The sequence below is a fragment of the Uranotaenia lowii genome, chromosome 1, assembly GCF_029784155.1.
Source record: "Uranotaenia lowii strain MFRU-FL chromosome 1, ASM2978415v1, whole genome shotgun sequence".
Lineage (NCBI taxonomy): Eukaryota > Metazoa > Arthropoda > Insecta > Diptera > Culicidae > Uranotaenia > Uranotaenia lowii.
This window is the reverse complement of record NC_073691.1, coordinates 3474821-3497385: the sequence shown is the minus strand read 5'-3', so window position 1 is coordinate 3497385 and position 22565 is coordinate 3474821. Positions and strand designations below refer to the sequence as shown.

The window sequence follows — 22565 nt, the reverse complement described above, 5'->3', positions numbered from 1 at the left end:
TTTTTGTCATTCTTGTCATTTTTGTCATTTTTGTCATTTTTGTCATTTTTGTTATTTTTGTCATTTTTGTCATTTTTGTCAATTTGTCAGTTTTGACATTTTTGCAATTTTCGCCATTTTTGTCATTTTTATCATATTTGTTATTTCTGTCATTTTTTTCATTTTTGTGACTTTTTTCATTTTCGTCAAGTTTGTCATTGTTGTCATTTCTGACAATTTTGTCATTTTTGTCATTCTTGTTATTTTTATCAAACCTTTTGTCGTTTTTGTCATTTTTGTCTCGCTCTCATTTTTTAAATTTTTGTCAGTTTATTCATTTTTTTGTGGTTTTTGTCATTTTTGTCATTTTTGTCATTTTTGTCATTTTTGTCATTTTTTTCATTTTTGTCAATTTTGTCAATTTTGTCATTTTTGTCAATCTGTCATTTTTGTCATTTGGCATTTTTGTCAATTTTGTCAATTTTGTCATTTTTGCCATTTTTGTATTTTTTGTAATTTTTGTAATTTTTGTCATTTTTGTCATATTTGTCATTTTTGTCATTTTCGTCATTTTTGTCATTTTTGTCATTTTTGTCATTTTTGTCATTTTTGTAATTTTTGTAATTTTTGTAATTTTTGTAATTTTTGTAATTTTTGTAATTTTTGTAATTTTTGTAATTTTTGTAATTTTTGTAGTTTTTGTAATTTTTGTAATTTTTGTAATTTTTTGTAATTTTTTGTAATTTTTGTCTTTTTTGTCATTTTTGTCATTTTTGTCATTTTTGTCATTTTTGTCATTTTTGTCATTTTTGTCATTTTTGTCATTTTTGTCATTTTTGTCATTTTTGTCATTTTTGTCATTTTTGTCATTTTTGTCATTTTTGTCATTTTTGTCATTTTTGTCATTTTTGTCATTTTTGTCATTTTTGTCATTTTTGGCATTTTTGGCATTTTTGTCATTTTTGTCATTTTTGTCATTTTTGTCATTTTTGTCATTTTTGTCATTTTTGTCATTCTTGTCATTTTTGTCATTTTTGTCATTTTTGTCATTTTTGTTATTTTTGTCATTTTTGTCATTTTTGTCAATTTGTCAGTTTTGACATTTTTGCAATTTTCGCCATTTTTGTCATTTTTATCATATTTGTTATTTCTGTCATTTTTTTCATTTTTGTGACTTTTTTCATTTTCGTCAAGTTTGTCATTGTTGTCATTTCTGACAATTTTGTCATTTTTGTCATTCTTGTTATTTTTATCAAACCTTTTGTCGTTTTTGTCATTTTTGTCTCGCTCTCATTTTTTAAATTTTTGTCAGTTTATTCATTTTTTTGTGGTTTTTGTCATTTTTGTCATTTTTGTCATTTTTGTCATTTTTGTCATTTTTGTCATTTTTTTCATTTTTGTCAATTTTGTCAATTTTGTCATTTTTGTCAATCTGTCATTTTTGTCATTTGGCATTTTTGTCAATTTTGTCAATTTTGTCATTTTTGCCATTTTTGTATTTTTTGTAATTTTTGTAATTTTTGTCATTTTTGTCATATTTGTCATTTTTGTCATTTTCGTCATTTTTGTCATTTTTGTCATTTTTGTCATTTTTGTCATTTTTGTAATTTTTGTAATTTTTGTCATTTTTGTCATTTTTGTCATTTTTGTCATTTTTGTCATTTTTGTCATTTTTGTCATTTTTGTCATTTTTGTCATTTTTGTCATTTTTGTCATTTTTGTCATTTTTGTCATTTTTGTCATTTTTGTCATTTTTGTCATTTTTGTCATTTTTGTCATTTTTGTCATTTTTGTCATTTTTGTCATTTTTGTCATTTTTGTCATTTTTGTCATTTTTGTCATTTTTGTCATTTTTGTCATTTTTGTCATTTTTGTCGTTTTTGTCATTTTTGTCATTTTTGTCATTTTTGTCGTTTTTGTCATTTTGTCATTTTTGTCATTTTTGTCATTTTTGTAATTTTTGTCATTTTTGTCGTTTTTGTCATTTTTGTCATTTTTGTCATTTTTGTCATTTTTGTCAATTTTGTCATTTTTGTCATTTTTGTCATTTTTGTCATTTTTGTCATTTTTGTCATTTTTGTCATTTTTGTCATTTTTGTCATTTTTGTCATTTTTGTCATTTTTGTCATTTTTGTCATTTTTGTCATTTTTGTCATTTTTGTCATTTTTGTCATTTTTGTCATTTTTGTCATTTTTGTCATTTTTGTCATTTTTTCATTTTTTTCATTTTTGTCAATTTTGTCAATTTTGTCATTTTTGTCAATCTGTCATTTTTGTCATTTGGCATTTTTGTCAATTTTGTCAATTTTGTCATTTTTGCCATTTTTGTAATTTTTGTAATTTTTGTAATTTTTGTAATTTTTGTAATTTTTGTAATTTTTGTAATTTTTGTAATTTTTGTCATTTTTGTCATTTTTGTAATTTTTGTAATTTTTGTAATTTTTGTAATTTTTGTAATTTTTGTCATTTTTGTCATATTTGTCATTTTTGTCATTTTTGTCATTTTTGTCATTTTTGTAATTTTTGTCATTTTTGTCATTTTTGTCATTTTTGTCATTTTTGTCATTTTTGTCATTTTTGTCATTTTTGTCATTTTTGTCATTTTTGTCATTTTTGTCATTTTTGTCATTTTTGTCATTTTTGTCATTTTTGTCATTTTTGTCATTTTTGTCATTTTTGTCATTTTTGTCATTTTTGTCATTTTTGTCATTTTTGTCATTTTTGTCATTTTTGTCATTTTTGTCATTTTTGTCATTTTTGTCATTTTTGTCATTTTTGTCATTTTTGTCATTTTTGTCATTTTTGTCGTTTTTGTCATTTTTGTCATTTTTGTCGTTTTTGTCATTTTGTCATTTTTGTCATTTTTGTCATTTTTGTAATTTTTGTCATTTTTGTCGTTTTTGTCATTTTTGTCATTTTTGTCATTTTTGTCATTTTTGTCATTTTTGTCATTTTTGTCATTTTTGTCAATTTTGTCATTTTTGTCATTTTTGTCTTTTTTGTCATTTTTGTCATTTTTGTCTTTTTTGTCATTTTTGTCATTTTTGTCATTTTTGTCATTTTTGTCATTTTTGTCATTTTTGTCATTTTTGTCATTTTTGTCATTTTTGTCATTTTTGTCATTTTTGTCATTTTTGTCATTTTTGTCATTTTTGTCATTTTTGTCATTTTTGTCATTTTTGTCATTTTTGTCATATTTGTCATTTTGGTCATTTTGGTCATTTTTGTAATTTTTGTCATATTTGTCATTTTTGTCATTTTTGTCATTTTTGTCATTTTTGTCATTTTTGTCATTTTTGTCATTTTTGTCATTTTTGTCATTTTTGTCATTTTTGTCATTTTTGTCATTTTTGTCATTTTTGTCATTTTTGTCATTTTTGTCATTTTTGTCATTTTTGTCATTTTTGTCATTTTTGTCATTTTTGTCATTTTTGTCAATTTTGTCATTTTTGACATTTTTGCGATTTTCGCCATTTTTGTCATTCTTATCATATTTGTTACTTTTGTCGTTTTTGTCATTTTCGGACTTTTTCATTTTCGTCAAGTATGTCATTGTTGTCATTTCTGACAATTTTGTCATTTTTGTCATTCTTGTTATTTTTATCAGTTTTGTCGTTTTTGTCATTTTTGTGGTTTTTGTCTCTTTTGTAATCTTTGTAATTATTGTCATTTTTGACAATTTTGCCATTTCTATCCTGTTTGTCATTTTTGTTATTTTTGTCAATTTTATCATTTTTGTCATTTTCGTCAAATTTATCATTTTTGACAGTTTTGTCATTTCTTGCATTTTCAGGATTGCTGTCAGTTTTGTTATTTTTATTTTAGTTTTTTTTTTGTTTGTTATTTTTGTAATTGTTGTTTTTTTTGTTATTTTGATCGTTTTTTGTAATTTTTTATCGTTTTTGTAATCTTTGCCATTTTTGTCATTCTTCTCATTTTTGTGTTTATTCTTGATAATATTTTTGTAAAATTTATGATTTTTATTATTTTTGATATTTTTTTTCATTTATTTATTTTGAAATTTATTTTTTTAGTTTTTTTGTAAATGTGGTTAGGTTTGTAATTTTTTTTTGATACTTGTCGCTATTTTATTATTGTCATTTGGGTCACTTCAGTCAATTTTGTATTTTTTTATCATTGTTGTTATCTTTTTGTCATTTTTAACATTTTAATGTATTTGTCATTTTATAATTTTGATATTTTTGTTATTTTTGTCACGTGTCTCCTTAGAACCTATAACAGTTCAAAAATCAAAATATATCCTTTTGACGGGAAAGTTTATTGAGAACCACTGCCACGCCCATTCACTTATTCTGGCGACTAACTAAACTAACAAAACTACACAGCCTAAACTGTTCCCCCCCGGATAGGAAGTTGGGTAGATTGGTTGTCGGTGGGGATCACAGGGAAGTTGCTACTATTTAGAGAAACCGAATCACGACGACGGCGATAGCTGCTGCTCTGAATTTTGCTGCTTTGTTTTGAATGATTTATGATCGGCGGTGTCAGTTTCGAGTTGACGGTGCGGCGCCGTTGCTCCCAAAAAGGTGGTTCAATCAATGTAAATCCGACTCTTCTTCCTGCTCTCTCCGGTCTGTCCGGCCATCAGTTGAGGTTTAATCGACCGACCTCTGGTGGGATGGAAGCTGGGAAATGGCCATCGGAACAGTTAGTAGTAGGTAGATAGATAACCAGAACAAGTCAGTTCCTTTTGGGGTGGAAGTAGAAATTTAACTAATGGATCTACCAGCAGTGGTTAAGCGGAATTTGTACTAACAACAGCTCAACAACTGCAGATGCGGGTGCTTCATCTCGCCTCGTCGTTGTTGTCATTTGGAATATCCGTTTGCAATAGATATTCATATTGCGTAAATGGGCGGTGCGCGAGAATCAACCTTTCGGCAAGTCTTCATGGGAACGAGCGATCGAGTGTGACCTATTTCAGTTCGAATGGTGTCAATTGGAGGTTATGTTAATTTTTCTCTCAGTGTTATTAGTATTCCGAAATGCATAAAATACTAACTGGAGATTCCACTCCGGAAGGAAATGTAAATTGACAATTGACGCTTAAATTGGACATCAAATCATGACGTTAGTTGAACTGATTTTGGAATTGGGGAGCACATATAAAACCAGAGAATTACCGGAAAAAAACTTGATAAGTTTTTTTATAAGTTCTGCAAAACTTCCATGCTTCCATGCTTGATGTTTATATCTATGAGTCCACGGATTCACCGCAGTTTCGCCAACGGATGTGCTTAATTGCATTCTTCAGATTGCAAACTAGGGAGATCTGCAATGCAACTAATCACATATTATGTACCAGACACCACGCCATGCCATGAAACGTAAGGTACTGGTGGGCCACGTTTCTTCCTGTTCCTGTGTTCCAGATGTCTCTCCGTTCTCTGCTCCATGGAAGGCCCAACCACTTTATGTTTTTGATCATTTTAATGTGTTTATGTTAAAATAATCAAAAACATGACTTAAGAAAATAAGAATAATAACACACTTGTATTATTCATTGGGACTCAGACATAAGTTCTGGCTGTGGAAGTACGATTAGTGATTAGTGAAGTAGGTAAGACCGAGAAGTTGAGTGTTGATCACGTAGTCTGGATTAACAACATGAACACGAACAAACGCGATGGAGATATCTTTTTAGTCTTTTCAGCCTTTTTGGTTTTTGGAGTCTTTTGAGTCTTTTAAGTCTTGCAAGTCTATGTAGAATGTCTTTGTAGTGTGTTCAGTCTTTTTTGTCGTGTTATTTTTTTAAATCTTTTACGTCTTTTAGCCTATACAGCCTTTTCAATCTTTTTGGTCATTTTAGATTTTTTTACTCTTTTTAGTATTTGTAGTCTTCTTGGTCTATTAAGTCTTTTTAGTCCTTCTAGTTCTTTTAATCTTTTTAGTCATTTAAGTATTTCTTTTTCGTATTTTAAGTCTTTTTTGTTGTTTTAATCTTTTTAGTCTTTCAAGTCTTTTTAGTATTTTTCGTCTTTGTAGTGTTTTTAGTTTTTTTAGTCTTTTTACTTCTTTTTAGTATCTTTTTGGTCCTTTAACCTGTTTTTTAGAAAAAGACAATTTTTTTTTTTTGTATTTTTTCGTTTTTTCAATATGTTAGCCTTATAAGTCTTTTTAGTCTTCTTCGTCTTTCTAGTCTTTGTAGTCTTTCTAGTCGTTTTAGTCTTTTAAATCTTTTCAGTCTTTTTGGTCCTTTTAGCATATTGACCATTTTTATTTATTTGGGGATTTTTATTCTTTTTAGTCCTCTTTGATCTCCGTCTATATTTTTTTTTAATTTTCATATTTCCCTATCTATCTTCATTATCTTCAAAAAGTGAACTAGATATAAGCACACAATTGTAATAAAAAAAAACGAGTTTAGCTTTTTAAAGCCTGAAGGTATGAACCGTTTCAAATAAAGAATTTATAATAAAATCTTTTTTGTCTTCTTAGCCTTTTTAGTGTATTTAGTATCGTTAATTTTTTTTTCAATCTTTTTATTCCATTTAGTTTGCCTTATTTTTCAAATTAAACATGTTTTGAGAACATATCTTCGATCATATCATTAATGCATTTCGAACACTCAGTAGAACAAATTCCATATCGTCGATGAATTGCTACTTCGTGATTGACCAAGGCCATCAACTGTGTTTGAAGGTCAAAAGAATGATGGTTTGGATGAGCACAGTGAGAAAAGCTAATGGTCTATCTTAAAATCCTCAATTATGGCGCCGGCCACGTCTTAGTAGGTAGTAAATAAGTTTGGAAATGAGGAAAAAGGTTGAAAGAACAATTTGTGCTTTAGCATCTTTTGTGTCTTTTTAGTTATTCAGCCTTTTTTTGTCTTTTTGGATCATTTAAATCTTTTTAGTATTTGTAGTCTTTTTGGTCTTTTGTGTATTTTTGGTCTATTAAGTCTTTTTAGTCCTTTTTAGTCTTTTGAGTCTTATTAGTCTTTTTAGTCTTATACCTTTCTTTTAAGAAAAAGGCGAAAAAGACTAAAATTTTCTTTTTTATCTTTTAGTCTTTAGTCTTTCTTTTTAGAAAAAGACTAAATTTTTAGTCTTTCAAGTCTTTGTAGTCTTTTGTTTGTCGTTTTTGGGTCGTTTGGGTCGAAAAATATTTCTTTCAACCATCCGGTTGACATTCATAGCTACTAACCTATAGTTTCATTCTAAATGGGAATAATATCACCACTCGTTTGGGTTGTTAACAAATATGGAACCAAAAAAGGGGAGCGCATTCGATCACCATGGCAACATGTGAAACATAATGATGACGATACGCAAAAGTCAAAGCGCATTTTTCCACTCGATAATTTATCGTTCTGTTAAACTGTTTGTGGTGCGGTAAGACCGGGTTACTTGGATGACTTTTTTTTGCCATCCCATCCATCCACATCAATCCCATCATGCAGACGGACGACAATTCCCCTTCTGTCATATAAGTTAACCATGTATGGCTTCCGATGGGAGACGGGTTGACATAAAATTGTGATGCGCTAAAGGCTAGCGTTGCGACTTTTGTCATATCGTTTTCGTGCCCTCCCTCTTGATCTGACTCGATCTACTCTGGTACTATCTGAGCTAGCATAACTTCAATAAACGAAGAGGAGGGTTTGGTCAATTCCGAATGATAATATGTAATAACACAGCCATGATGAGGGATATGTGATCACAGTAATTCAGCTGACTATGGGGGGAATTATTCTAGAAGAGGGGTCCATTTGAGGTTGAATCGACTGGTCGAGATAAAAAAAAGAACGTTCCCAGTGAATTAGTTTGAGAACATTGGTATGAATTTGTACATATATGAAAACTCTGTTCAATAGTCGATCACTGAAATAACGTTTTCAATCATCAGAATTTCAAATTAAAAAAAAACTTAATTACCTATATATCAAAAGGCGCGTAGTAGAAAAAAAAGGCCTCACTGACCACTTTACTTACCTCCTCACTAGGTTCTTTTTCGGGATCCTCGCACAAGCCGATTATCTTCGAGAGACCCAAGCTAGCCAGAACCTAATCCATCATAAACAGAACCTCTTTAGTTTTGCTTTGATCGTTATTGTGTCCTATAATGATGCTTCGCAGAAAGACCAGATGAATACACAATTTATTCCTCCACCGGCAGAAACGTAGAACCAAAGTAGGGTGCTGTAAGGTGTTTTTGCTGTTTTCTGTGTTGTTTGATCCTCGTTCGTCGTCGTCTCGTATACCGTGGAATGGAAGGAACCACACACAGCCTACCTACTACTTCTGCTGGCAGATGAGCCCCGACGAACGACGGTGTGTGGTTAATCTCATCAACATAAGGCGCAGACCAGCAATCCGAGCGGTTCGGGCTGGGCTAGGGAATGCTGAGCAACAAAAACAACAACGAAAAAACACGCTTCTTCAGCAAGCTGCAACCTGAGCATCAGTTGGTTGGCTGCTGGCTGGCTTTCTTTGATCCTTCTTTGGTGTTTCGTTCTCTTCTCTCCGTTTCCTCGTCTGGTTTTATTCCTTGATCATTGTCTGAAGTTAGACGCACGCAAGTTACACTGGTTTATTTAAGACACATTTTTGTTTTTTGGTTGGCAAAAGTTTTACTGCCTCGAATCTGCCAAAATGGTTAGAGATTAACACTTAAATAGAACGCTTGAAGAGGTCTTCGACCTAGATCATGGGGTCAAACGAGACATAAATTGCAGCAGCTGCTCACTTGAACTTGCACCACTAAGTATAAATCGATCCCGATCTCCTGCAGTGAGCTAAATATTTCGACAACGACTTTCTCCCCCGACAACTGCAATCTAATCGGATCAAGCCAATCCCTGTGATGGCTTAAAGCAATATCCCGCTGTCTATCAGAGGCGCTAAGCGAGCAGCCTCTAGTTTGTATTTATCTATTAATTAACGATCACGACCGAGCTCGGAGAAATTTCCATAAAGCGACCCGCGACGATCGTTTCCCAGAAACTTCACCAGTAACTTGCTTCGCTAACCAACTCCCAAAAACAACACAACAAACGCACGCGATCGTTTAACAAAACTCTTTTACATACTCCTGCTCCTACTAACGGCTGTTATGATTGACGCTGATGGTGGTTGTAATCTGTTCCAATGGTCGTCGCCCGTCTCTTTCTGGCACGTGCCCTCTGGCCACAAACAACGGCACTTGGCAAAGCCTTCCTCTTCTAAGCAGGCACAATCGCGTTACACAAACACACAGCTAGCGAGACCCCGATCACCCCGATATTGTCGATCTTTTACGGATATCGTGCAAATCGATCGTCCGAACTTATCCAAAAAAAAACTCGCTAAGTCAACACATGGGTCTGGTTTGACCTGATCCCAAACAACCGAAAACGACCTCCGTAAACGGACTGGAATGGAATTCGATCACCGCGTCCTCCACAGCCTACTACACTGCTGGCTGATGTTATATCACCATGGTAACCCCCTTCAGCACGGCTTTCAATTTTACCATTCTTTCCCCCATTATCTGACCAGAAGTTCCAAAATGGACTCCTCCAGAGTCTGCTGCATCGTAAACTACAATTCTAATCAAAACATCTGCACATCCGTACCAAAAAGAAAACCGAAACGCGACGACGATCGAGCGAAACTTGATCGTTTTGTTTCCTTCGAGAAACAGAACACGCAGCAAAAAGTAGGTACAGGCGATAACAAACGATCTTCCGTTCCCACCGAAAGCAACGCAGACACTCTAGAGCTAGAGCAAACCTGCCGCGCCGAGGCTCTTCCGCTTCCCTCTATCTAACCTGCAAAAATGCGCACGAAAACCGGATTGACCCAACTGAGACCCAATACTCACAGTCACCACAACAAACCGAGAAGACCCCGGACCGGATCAACAGAAGAGCACTCAGAAGAAAGATCCTAAACGGCGAAGCTTCGAAAAGCAACTAAAAACTTCTTTCTTAGCTCAAACGGCTCAAGTCAAGCTTTTGGCCCGCGGCGCGAAGCCCTTTTTCTTCCATACTTTTATTGTATTGAGCCGTCCGTCTTGTCGTCGTCACCTTCTCCTTCATATTCCATGCACCTATGCCCATCGTAGATATCCGGCGCAAAGATCGCTTCATCGACACGGAGAAACCGTTTTTATCCGTGTGGCGTGCATGGTGCATGATATCCAATAAAAAAGAGCAAAGCGCAGATGCCTTTACGGTCGTCGTTAAGTTGCTCTTGTGTGTCGCCGCGTGGCTCTCACTTCTTGAAGGTTTTTCTCCCCGTTGACCTCGAGTCGATAACTTTGGTTGGAGAGCCAGACTTGAGCTTTGGATCTCTTCTGAAATCTAATGGCGTATTTTTTTTTTGATTCCGGATTTGGCTCTGGAACCGTCAGAATAAAAAAGCAGCTTTCGGGTTTCGAGTTATTCCATACGTAGGTGAGAACGAGCGCAATGTTTACATGCAGCTGTCATTTTGTTCTCCCTTCTGGATTTCTTCATTCGGTTCTTCACATCCGGATTGCCGTTTTTCGTGTCCGGATTGCACTGGACTGCAGATAGTACGATTTTGTTTGGCTAAGAGGTTCAAAATCGCGGCAATAATCATTTGCCCGTTCATTATTTCAACTGTTTTGTTTTCAGCCAAAAACAGCTGTTTAATGTTTTGACAACAACGTTGAGAGTATTGGTGAACTTCTCGCAAAACTGACTTTTTTCTTAGGGCGACTCCGTCCCTTTTTCGAGCGAACCTAGGTTGCCTCTCGAGCAATAAATGAGCACGATGACAGCAGTTAGAGCGAACCTAGGTTGCCTCTAGTTTGCCTCCAGGTGAAAAAAAATACGGTATAAGAATGAGAGTGAACTTTGTAAACTTTAGAGCAACTGTATCCGTGGTCGTGATCCAAACAGCCGGTTTATACCAAATTTCCGACCAAAGCAGCCGCGTCCGTGGCCGTTATACCAGTTTCAACTAAACTTTTTTTTAGAACTGGTATAAGAACTGGTACAGGTGCTCTAAGAGCATCTGTATTCGTGGTCTATTCTTGGGTCTAATTTAAACAAGAATTGAACCAAAGAAATTAGATCCGATCCAATGAAAAAACTGGCAACTGCACTCGTGTTCCATCAACTGTCAAACGGTTTAGAACTTCGTTAAATTGGATCCAAATCTCATCACTTTTGGATCAATCCTTATACCAGCTCTAAAAAAATTTGAGTTGAAACTGGTATAATGGATCACCAGTGCGGTTGCTCTGGTCGGAATTTGGGTCTAAACCGGCTGTTTGGACCACGGATACAGGTGCTCTAATTTATACAAGAATTGGACCAAAGAAATGAGATCCAATCCAGTAAAAGAACTGGCAACCCCACTCGTGTTCCATTAACGTTAATGTACTGTCAAACGGTTTAGAACTCCGTCAAATTGAATCCAAATCTCATCAGTTTTGGATCAATACTTATAGCAGTTTAAAAAAAAGTTGAGTTGAAACATGGTATAATGGACCACCAGTGCGGTTGCTTTGGTCGGAATTTGGGTTTAAACCGGCTGTTTATACCACGGATACCTATAGGTGCTCTTAAGTTGAGCATTTTTAAAACAGTTTTTTTGAGCTATATCTAAAAAAAATTTTTCAGGCTTTGGAGCTTACTTATTGGCTTCTTTAGAACTTAAAACAGATCTTAATTATTCATTTTTATATAACAGTTATTAAGCGAACCACTCAGATGGAAGATTTTAAATATTCTCCGTAATGAAAAAGTGTGGACGGCCACTATTTGTTGCGAACATCTAAATAAAGTTTATGCTATTCTACATAATTTTGAATCGAAGTTAAACTTGCGCATCTTTGTTTTATTAGCAAGAGACAAACAAGCTTTTCATACTGAGCGTGCAAACAAAAATCAGCATTTTGCGATGTTTTTTTCTTCACTGAACCCAAATTCACTTTTAAAATACACATGATTTTTCACTTAAAAACAAGGATCCAGTGGTTTTCTTCCATTCAAGTGCGACATATACATTTCACTTGGCAGTCACTTAAATTTCAAGTGAATTCATCCACATTCACTTCAGTCGTCACTTGAATTTGAAGTGAGAAAAAATATTCACTTCCCCATCACTTGAATTTCAAGTGAATGTCGGGTTGTAATTGTGTTTATTTTCAGAGTTCAAAATGGCAAATTCTAAAGAGCAGCGTTTAAAGCTTATTGTGCTGGATTTGGATTTTCCCAATTCTTTAATAGGCGATTTTGGCGGTAGTTTGTGTTAAACGTGATGTGAGAAAAAGTCATTTAAAGGTGTTATCATGTTTCAGCTTGTGGGTTGAACTGGACAGATTTTCTGGTTTGCAGCAGGGAAGATTTGGAAGTCGCACTATCCGCAGTAACCGATCTGCCTTGGGATTACGGTGGAATTTTCCAACCAATAAATTTATGGCGAAAGCGTAATGTAAGTATTTGAAATCGAAGTGCTGTTCTATAAATGTTTTTTTATTTAAAAAACGTGAGAGATAATTAACTAAAAACTTACTTAGAAATTCAGATAAATTTCACTCGAACGTCATAGTGTTATTCACTTGACCGGTCACTTAAGTGAATTCACTTGACCCATCACTTAAAATTCAAATGAAATCTAGAGTTTGTTTTGATTAGGTCGTATAAACCAATATAAACAAAATTGTGTTATTTGCTGCAAACCATTCATAAACATGTATTAAATCTTTGGTAAAAAAATGGTTTCAATTTATCATTAAATAACTTTTACACAATGATTTGAAATTAGGACGCAAGATGACTTTCTCATTTTCGAGTGCAATTTGGTTTTTACGACTTTTCGCACTGCACTGGATTAGCGTGCAAAACAAAGGTCGCAAAAAACAGTTCGGCCTGTTGGTTCTTGCGACATAATGCATTTACATCAGAAAATGCTTCGGTGAGTGTAAAAAGTTAAAAATTTTCAATGAAATTAGTTACCAATGGTGAATCTAGGTATTTTAGGAGGATGAATGGTTCCATTTTTATGCTGGGTAAGTTGAATGAACGACAGTTTCATCGCTAAACAAATTTTAACTTGATATTTTGTTATCGCAGCGGCAACAGCTTTGGAAAAGTTTTCGTAATAGAACCCGAATAGACTTGCACCTTGAAAAAACTTTGAAGTTCATAATCACAATACCATGAATTTGATGGTTTTCACCATGACTCTTACGATCCACGATATCGTGAATACACATTGAAGTTCATAGTTTACGACCATACATTTCTAGAGTTTGTTTTGATTGGGTCGTATGAACCAATGTAAACAAAATTGAGTTATTGGCTGCAAACGATTGATAAATATGTGTTCTAAGTTATGTAGAAATTTGGTTTTATTTGAACAATTAATAACTTTGAAAAATTGATTTGAATTTAAGACGTATAATGACTTAATTATTTTTGCGTGCGATTTGGTTTTAACGACGTTTTGCGCTGCATTGAATTGTCGTGTAACCAAAGGTCGCAAAAACACTTTTCGGCAAAGTGGTTTTTACGACAATATGCATTTGCGCAGAAAGTACGTCGCCGAGTGTCCAAAAGTTGGAAAATTTGTACGAAAATGGTTTGTGAGCGTGCTTAAAGTCAAACTTCTTCGTTGCTGTTGCTAGGTAAGTTCAAAAAACATTTCTATCATGGTTGGACAACTTTTCAGACTCGAATTTTTTTTAAATTACAGTGGCAGAAGGTGTTACCGCAATTATCGGGGTCATATATGAGGTCTATAGAGAGTAAACGTCTGTCCAGTCGGATATGGATACATTCCTGATGCACACCGACTCTCGCAGCACTGATTCCAGGCTGCTGCAGCGATGAAGAGGATGTAGGCTAGGCAGATTCAGATAATTAAGCAAGACCCGCTCCATAATTGTTGTGCAATTCGGATATTCTGCAGAGAGCATATCACCGCGGGGATCCTGATAACACTCCAGGTGTTCAAAAGTAAGTCCTGTTTCTTTTATTCTTTATATTGAGATACTTTGAAAATTGGCACATCAAAAGTTCCTTCTAATCACATGTCAGTTATTGTGTAGATCTCCATAAGAATGTTAATAGTGGTACTTAGTAGTACTTGAAGATAGTTAGCAAGAATAAGTGGAGTTTTAGACAAATGAAATCGAATTTTAAGAGAAAATTCATCAACATGCAAAAAGACGTTTCAACCAAATACGCAACGCAAAAGGTTGTATGTACATGTTTACAGAAACAATCAAATCTATGCCTGTATTTAATACACGAGCATATTTCTCATCTTTTTCTGCATTGTATACGAAATTTCGAAACAATTCTGAGCGATATTTTTAATATAAGAATTAAATATGTTTAGCAAATCTTTAACAGCGATTTTCTCGAAACACGGCAAGTGGCTCATACGACCTAATCAAGACAAACTCTAGATTTAATCGTTTTGACGAAAATTACCATGAAAAAGGGGTATTGTTATGCAGCGTGACCATGAAAAAATTGGCGATTTCCCATACATTGGAAAGCTGAAAAGTATAAAGTTCATGGTTTTTACAGCTTCCATTTTTTCACAATAAAACCATGAAAACCCATTGTTTTTCATAATATTTTGATTATTGCTTGGATGATGAAAGTCATTGTCATTAATATTTTGCGATCATGGAATAAAATTTTATTTTAATTATGTTTAGATTTTTTTATTTATTCCAAAAATACATTAATTTACATCGCATCACAATCACATATCACTTTGTTAAATAACAATACATAAAAAAACATGTTGAACATGAAATATTTTCTGGAACAACCGCAGACCATAAGATGTGGGATCTCCGAGTGACACTGAAATTTATTTCGTCCGCAGATAACGAGCCGGGCTGTTCTTGGGTCACTATATGTAGGTAGTTCCAGCTTGGTGATTCCTGGTCATTCGTCCCAATGGCATTTTGATGCATTTTCCAAGCCCTGCGGAAGCCATCGGATTGGGTCTCGCATTTCGGGACTTGCATCGCTAGAATTGAGGAAAAAGTTTAAAATATGTTTTTCGCGTAATTTCGATACAACTCACCGGTGGTCTACTTCAAAAACTTCGATAATTTAACAGTTCTTTTCAAATTGCGAATCAAAACAAATCGTACGAAAAGTTCACTTTTGGCGCGCGAAAATTTCAAGCTACACGAAAAAGTGGAAATGTGTAAGTATCAAAAATATTCAACCAAGTATGATGTTTCTACCATAAAGTATATGGTAAACATTGAATTTCATTGTAAAAATCATGTTTTACCATGGTTCTGGTCTATTCGGGAACGGTTAGATTAATAGTAACAAGCAATATACATCCGGATGGAAATCTGATGGACAGTTCCTTGGAGTACCGATATTAGGATGCTGCAGCGATGGAGAAAAGATTGCTTCGCTGGAAGCGGTAAAGATTTGGACAAGGCCCGCTCTATACAATTGTTGTGCCATTCAAATGAAAATTTTGTAGAGCGCATATCACCTGCAGGGATCCGGACAACACTCCAAGGATTCAAACGTAAGTCCTCTTTCTATTATGTTATTTTTTGGGGTGCTTGGATAATTTGCACATATGAAGAATCCTCCCAAATCACTTGCCAATAATGAAGCAACTTTCTAGAAAGTAGTATTATGTTAGAATTTAAGTAATTGGAGCTAGTGAGCAGGAATAAGCGAAGTTTAAGATAAAACAAATCAAATTTTAAGATAAATTTCATCTACTTGCAAAACGACGTTTACGCCAAACACGTAATGCAAAAGGTTGTAAGTGCATTATTATACGAATAACTAAATTAAAACATTAGTTGAATACACTAGTATATTTCGCATCAATTTTTTAATTTCATACACAATTTTCAGACAATTCTGAGTCATATTTTAAATAGTAGGATTAAAATTGTGGTGTAAAACTTTAGCAGCTGTTTTCTCGAAACGCCTCAGGTGGTTCATACGACCTAATCAAAACAAACTCTACACTGAACCCAAATCCACTCTTAAAATACACATGATTTTTCACTTAAAAACAAGGATCCAGTGATTTTCTTCCATTCAAGTGCGACATATACATTTCACTTGGCAGTCACTTAAATTTCAAGTGAATTCATCCACATTCACTTCAGTCGTCACTTAAATTTGAAGTGAGAAAAAATATTCACTCCCCCATCACTTGAATTTCAAGTGAATGTTGGGTCGGTTGTGTTTATTTTCAGAGTTCAAAATGGTAAATTTTAAAGAGCAGCGTTTAAAGCTTGTGCTGGATTTGGATTTTCCCAATTCTTTACTAGGCGATTTTGACGGTAGTTTGTGTTAAACGTGATGTGAGGATAAGTTATTTAAAGGTGTTATCATGTTTCAGCTTGTGGGTTGAACTGGAAAGATTTTCTGGTTTGCAGCAGGGAAGATTTAGAAGTCGCACTATCCGCAGTAATCGATCTACCTTGGGATTACGATGGAATTTTCCAACACGCAGAGAAAACTAGGCTTTTGAACCAAAACAAAAATGATTTTGTTTCAAAACATTCATTTTTTTGAATCTAACTCCTGTTTTATTTGAACCAAAAACTTTTGTTTTTGATTCAAAAAAATATTTTTTGAAACAAAGAATTAATTCTTTGAACTAAATATTTTTGGATTTTGAATTTAAGCAAATACTTTGATTCTAAATAAATGTTAATTGAGCTTATTTCTTTTAAAACAAAGTCAACTTTTTTTGAACCAAAGGAAAATGTTTTTAACTTGAAGAAATGATTCCTTTAAATAAAAACTTCAGCCTTTGATTCAAAAGATATTTTGATTTGCCTTGCAAGAAGAATACAAAACCGAAAAATCGAATCAAGTTTGGCCGGTCGTGTGAAAATGTAGGTCAGAGTTAGCTATATTAGAAGGATTCAGGATGAAGTATGGTAAGTATGTTAATTAAAGAGTGAATATCGAAGATTTTCTATAAGTGATTGCGTTTTTACAGAACCAGAGCCGAAGGATGGTTTCCGTGGATGCCTCAACCGAGATGAAAGCTGCGCACGATGACACCGCTCCAAATACTGCGGTCAGGTCGACAAAAATTTGGACCGGATCGATTTTAGTGAACTAGTTTGTGGCCAAGTGTTTCATCTGTTGTAAATAAAAATAAATTTAACATATAAATTTCTTCCTTTTTATTTTTTGAAATTCCTAATAGGAATTTCAAAACAACAGGAAATATGTCCTCCAATTGGAATACATGGAAAATGGTTCAATGAACCAATCATTTTAAATCTAAATCTAAATAACATTGTGGCGAACGAAAACAACTTTGTATCAAATGAAACTGTTTTTTGTTTCAAAGTATTAAGATTTTGATTCAAAGATTTTTCAAAAGAAAAATTCTTTGAAACAAAGGAAAATGCTTTTGAACCAAAATTTTTTTTATTTGTCCCAAAACCAAAGGAAAAAATCCTTTGTTTTTGCGGCACTTTCCTTTGAAATAAAAAACCTTTTCGCTGCGTGAATCAATAAATTTATGGTGAAAGCGTAATGTAAGTATTTGAAATCGAAGTGGTGTTCTATAAATGTTCTTTGTTTATTTAAAAAAAACGCGTGAGAAACTTACTTAGAAACTCAGATAAATTTCACTCGAATTTCCTAGTTTAATTCACTTGACCCATCACTTAAAATTCAAATGAAATTACGTATGGCGAGAATTCACTACAGATGTCACTTATTTTTTAAGTGAAAATTATTTTGAGTGTAGAAATTACGTATGGCGAGAATTTATTTACAGATGTCACTTATTTTTTAAGTGAAAATTATGTTGGGTGTTCGAATAACACGGTTTTCCAGGGCGAGTACAGCTATACGGGTGTGTTAAGATACCAAAACACGAAATCGACAAAAAAAATACCATTTACCGGAGTGTACTATTTAGGGACCGGTCAGACACCACGTGGACAGAAAAATGAGATTTTTGATCCCCTCCTCCCCCTCCGTGGACAAGCGTGGACATTTAGCAAACGCCTACCCCCCTCCCCGGATGTCCACGTGGACACATTTGAAAAAAAAGTTTTTATTTTAAATACCTTTAAGTTGACAGTTAGATAACACCACTTTTTGCCTTTTTGTTATATACCAAAGAAAATCGATGTATCACCCAAAAAATCAATTTACGAACACGCCGTTAGTTGTTAAATATTTTATTGACACTCACCGTTTAGCTGTTGGTTGGATTTCTGATACAACTTTTGATCGCTCTCCTTAAACGAAGACCAATCAGGCACCTTTTTTTATTTGACATATGAGCCGGTTTATTGAAAAGAGTCCCGTAGCAGAACGTCATGCAAAGGATATTTTCTTGATTTTGAAATGATCTCCGGAAATTGCTAGAATTGCATTACCGCTAGTCATAATATAATATGAATTTTACCTCATCGCTGATCTTCAAGGCTTACTGATGGTGATGGTTTATAAGATATTCACCCTATCAACTGTAACATCATCCGAGTTGAAGAACTATATATAATCACTTATAATTCCGATGATCCCTCTCCCATAACGCGCATTTCAAGAACTGCCTCCTCTTGACCATAATTTATGGTCCAGTTCTTGACTTTAATATATAAATAATTAATATGGACCCGAATGATAATAAAGGTCCTTAATTTAAAAAAAAAATTATTACTTGACTTATCAGAGGAGAGTTGGCTCAATAGCGGCACGTTATCCAAACAAGCGGGAAAATTGTGCCTGACTTAACATTTGGCTTTAACTGAGGCATGCAAATAATTTTATTTTGTTCACGTTCTGTAAGCGAAACTTGGATTAAAAGTCTATATTTAATAAAAGAATATACTTTTCACTGTGATAATTTCAATGCGATGTTTTCTCAGATACGAAAAGCGGGCCATAGACTACACAAATTGGCCTGTACAAATTCGATGATTCCGCGTCGATTGTTTGATCTATGCTCGCCCACACACTATACAAACATATTTCACGCGAACACAAATGATTGCTGGCGAAAACAGCAACAGCAACAAAAAAAACCATCTCCACCCCGGCTGGGAGAATGTTTTGTACAAAATATTTCGATCCCGACCGATTTTACTCCAACCGTTTGGGCGCTCATTCAAGCAGTGCCATACACTATGCAAATCGTGCTCACAGCGGCAAAATTTCATCGAATTTCATCGCATTTGTACAAATGTTGTGTAGTCTATGGCCCGCTAAAAACATTCAGTGATGATTTGTTTCAGTGTTCCTTTCCTCAACGCAAAAATTATTTTCAGTTCGCGTGTGTTGAGTCATCGGCAGAGTTTTTCGTCCCTGTCGTGAAATAATTAGACATTTCTTGTAAAATAATCAGCTTTTTGGGACTAAAAGTGTTGTTACGCTTTCCGGAAGTAAGTACCGATCAGAAAACGGTAAAATTTTCCCCCTTGTACTGACACATTGACTGCTTTTCGTTTCGATTTGGATAATACGTTTGCAAACGTTTGGGAACTGTTACGAAAATGGCTTCCTCATTGAATCGTATTTTTTCCAAGAAAAATTTCTCTGTGAGTAACCGCGAGGAGGAATTCAAAGGTTTTGCTAGCGAGGGAAGCGACACTGAGAGTGTGATGGAGGAAGATCCGGTTAGCGACTCGGACGAAGATGAAAATTGTGGAAGTAGGAAGAAGGGCGTAGCACCAGCCGCGGGGTCCATTGATGATGGAGAAAAAGTACATCGCAATCCTACACGTAGACCGAACCCCAAGATATCGAATCGGAATGCCTTGCTTGCCCGAGAGAATCGACGGCGTAAGAAGGAGCGGTTGGAGCATTTGGAAAAAGAAGTGGAAGGCCTGCGGGACGATAACGGTCGGATCCGGAAATTGCTGAAGAAAAAAGATCTGCTGGTCAAGCAGTTGACCCAAGAGCGAAACTATTTAAAGAGCGTAATTGCCAACCGTACCGGAATTATGGCGATATTGAAGTCGATTCAAAGCACGTCAAGGTTTCCGATGACTTCTTCGATGATGAGTTTTGTGAAGACGGGTGAGCAACCGGATGGCCAGTCTTTGATCGGTAGAAAGATATCCCGTAGCAGCAGCGATGAAGGGTTAGGAGCATCTCCAATATATCAGATGCCTCTTGATAACGATGAGCGGCAGTTTGTCTTGAAAGGTGGGTTTGAAGACGGCAGATGCTATATCGCACCTCAAAGAAGGACATTCAATAACGTAGATGTTCTTTCTTCTTTTTCAGAATCCAAAAACAGTCAAAGTCTATCTCCCACCAGATGTGTCGAAGGAGGGTTCGTTCCTTCGCATCCATATCACACAAGCAATGGAACGGAGCCTAACAACAATCACAACGGTACGGTTTTAAACTCGGATGAGGATCCTCTGTTGAGCAGCTTTTTGATCCAGTCCGAATGTTTTTTCCCCCTTGCAGATTTAGGTACCGTAGTCAGTGACTCTACGACCGTAGTAGCTCAACAGCTGCCGGCTTATGAGGACGAATTTAGCCATCTCCCGGATATGGATGAACTGTTGGCTACGCTCGATCACAGCCAGCACCGGCAAAATTCACAAGTAATATCTAGCGAACATAACTACTTTTTTGAGCACAGTAATCAGTCTCCGTTGGTGGGATCAGGTCGTTCTGCAGGAGACGTCTCGGCATCGAACTTTGGAGGCGGCGTTTGTGTCCACATCGTACCCGGCGGACGAGTATCGGTGGAGTTCTGTTCAGCATGTGCGCTAAGTTCGGACCGGGCCTGGCTCGAGGAGGCCGAGGAGCGCTGAACGCCATCCATCCCAGGGCTAAGTAAAATGTCGGTATCGAGTTTCTTATTCTGTCTCAAATACCTATACTTTATTTAAAACTAACTTATAAGAACAGACATCGTTCATCTTGTACAGATAGTATATCTAAACGCTAGGGTTAGGAAATAAGACGAGCAAACACAATGAATAGAACTAGTTTTTCCCGTTTATGTTTTGCTTATATTGTTTGCAACAGTACCTTGGTAGGGGACAGCGGACTTTTGTCTCGTCCTTCCTGCCCACCCCAGACCATTTTCAAGATAGGCATTTCACAATATCTCTACAAGATAGCAAAAGAGGGAAAAAAACAAGTTGGAATAATGACATAGAACGATTCATTTCTAGAAAATTTTTCTCCTCAGTAGAAAAGCACGTTATTGGTTAATGTTTGTGTTGCATTTTCAGCCCACCGTTGAAAGCCATCCCGTGGAAAGGAAAGCGGCAACCGCTCTGGTTCTGTGGTATGGCGTCGAACGAATGAACCGTTGTTTCGCATCCTAAACTGTAGAGCAACATCTCGCTTAAAGGTGGGAACAAGATTCTGCAACCGGTTCGAGGATAGCGTCGATCGATTGAAGGGTAACCGTTGTGCTTTGGAATTTGTTACCAACTTTCTTAGTACATTTCAGTCAAAAAAATCAATATTAGACAACAAAACATAGATAGATAACATAAACTATCTTAGAGTTAATAAACAATATGTTATTTTTAAACCATTTCAACTCACAAATCAACAAAACAAAACGATACTCAATCACAGTATTGACTTATTTAAAACCCTAGCACATCGATTATCATGAACTATTCATCAATGCAATCAATCGCTGCTTCCTCAATATTCCGGGAAAAAAGCAAACCACCTGCTATTTAATCTCTTTTCAATTACCATTTTCAGCGAAGATCGAAAGTCAGTCGAATCTGTGTGGAATATTAAAAAAAAGTCACGAAAGCGTTGCCGAAGCAGTAGATTAATGAATGTATCGAACCAATTATGTCCACAGCCCTTCACGATGAATCGGACCAATTCGTGCGCAGCTCAACTCGACGGAGTGGAATTGAATGATGATCGGAGTTGTTGTCAAATTAAGGAAGAACAAAATTTGTGAGTTTGAAATTAGTACCAAAATCATCGGTTCCCGGGGATCGTCGAATTGTGCTGCCACAACTGGACCATCTCTGTCCTCCATTGTTTGTTTGGGGAGACTCAAAGTCTTGTGAATTGGTCCGCTTCGCTAGAAGCAAAAAACACGATTCTCTCATTCTGTTTTCGCTTGTTCTTTTTGGAACGTTGTTTTTCTTCCAGCGATTACGGTTTCCCCACTCGGCCATCAAAAGCGCTACACCAAAACGAAGCCAGGACACGTGCTTTTCCGGTAGGTACTCTATAGCCATTACTTCCAACTTGTTTTCTCAAAAACTTATACTCATTCATAGTTTTCTGTTGACTATTTCTAAACTTGCCGTCATCGTCGCCTTCGTCGGCTTGATCTTACGGTTTTTGAAATAAATATGAAACCGAATGAAAAAAAAAACGAAAACAAATCCATTGCTGTTAACAGGATTTTTGTTGTTAGCGTACTTGTAAGAGCACGACAACTACCTATAATAGATTAGCGAGGAAATATTTTAACAAACTGTAAGTAATATTTAAATATAAAGATTTTCTCTAAATCACATCTTCGCGGGAGAGGGGTAAGCTCTCAGGCATGATGTGACAAATCTGCGGAACTGAACGCATATTTATACATTGAAATAAAAATTCAATCTAACAGGTGTACATTCAATTTTTTGTCTGTCTTCGAAATTGCCTATAATTAATCCGTTTC

At 35.2% G+C, this 22565-nt stretch overlaps 2 protein-coding genes across 7 annotated transcripts in view; one reads left to right on the top strand and one right to left on the bottom strand.

The window, feature by feature from the left end:
* The window catches only part of LOC129738466 (uncharacterized), a 119142-nt gene extending 109221 nt beyond the window's left edge, over positions 1-9921 (bottom strand). The window contains exons 1-2 of one of the 2 annotated variants that reach the window (XM_055729674.1): positions 9805-9921; positions 7935-8586 (exon numbers count right to left, since the gene is read on the bottom strand). The gene's annotated coding sequence lies outside the window, so the exon portion shown is untranslated. Of the gene's footprint in view, positions 1-7934; positions 9699-9804 lie in introns of those variants that run through there. The other variant, XM_055729673.1, reaches the window with a different exon arrangement.
* A 9279-nt stretch (positions 9922-19200) lies between these two features.
* LOC129738555 (uncharacterized) lies at positions 19201-22516 on the top strand. 5 transcript variants are annotated; one of them, XM_055729778.1, is made up of 6 exons: positions 19211-20095; positions 20177-20287; positions 20366-20505; positions 20570-20747; positions 21145-21266; positions 21635-22516. In XM_055729778.1, the coding sequence occupies exons 1-4, from the start codon at positions 19441-19443 to the stop codon at positions 20675-20677; spliced, it is 1014 nt and encodes a 337-aa protein (XP_055585753.1). In that variant the 5' UTR covers positions 19211-19440; the 3' UTR covers positions 20678-20747; positions 21145-21266; positions 21635-22516. The 5 variants fall into 5 exon arrangements, with proteins under 5 accessions (XP_055585754.1, XP_055585753.1, XP_055585752.1 ...); XM_055729779.1 differs by having other exon boundaries at positions 19201-19329; positions 19474-20095; positions 20366-21266; XM_055729777.1 differs by having other exon boundaries at positions 20570-21266.
* The last annotated feature ends 49 nt before the right edge of the window (positions 22517-22565 follow it).

Bases quoted from the DNA above. Each gene is read 5' to 3' on its own strand.
- LOC129738555 (XM_055729776.1), top strand. From the start codon at position 19,441: ATGGCTTCCTCATTGAATCGTATTTTTTCCAAGAAAAATTTCTCTGTG. The intron at 20,096-20,176 runs GTGGGTTTGAAG...CTTCTTTTTCAG, and splicing joins GCGGCAGTTTGTCTTGAAAG to AATCCAAAAACAGTCAAAGT. The intron at 20,288-20,365 runs GTACGGTTTTAA...TCCCCCTTGCAG, and splicing joins GCCTAACAACAATCACAACG to ATTTAGGTACCGTAGTCAGT.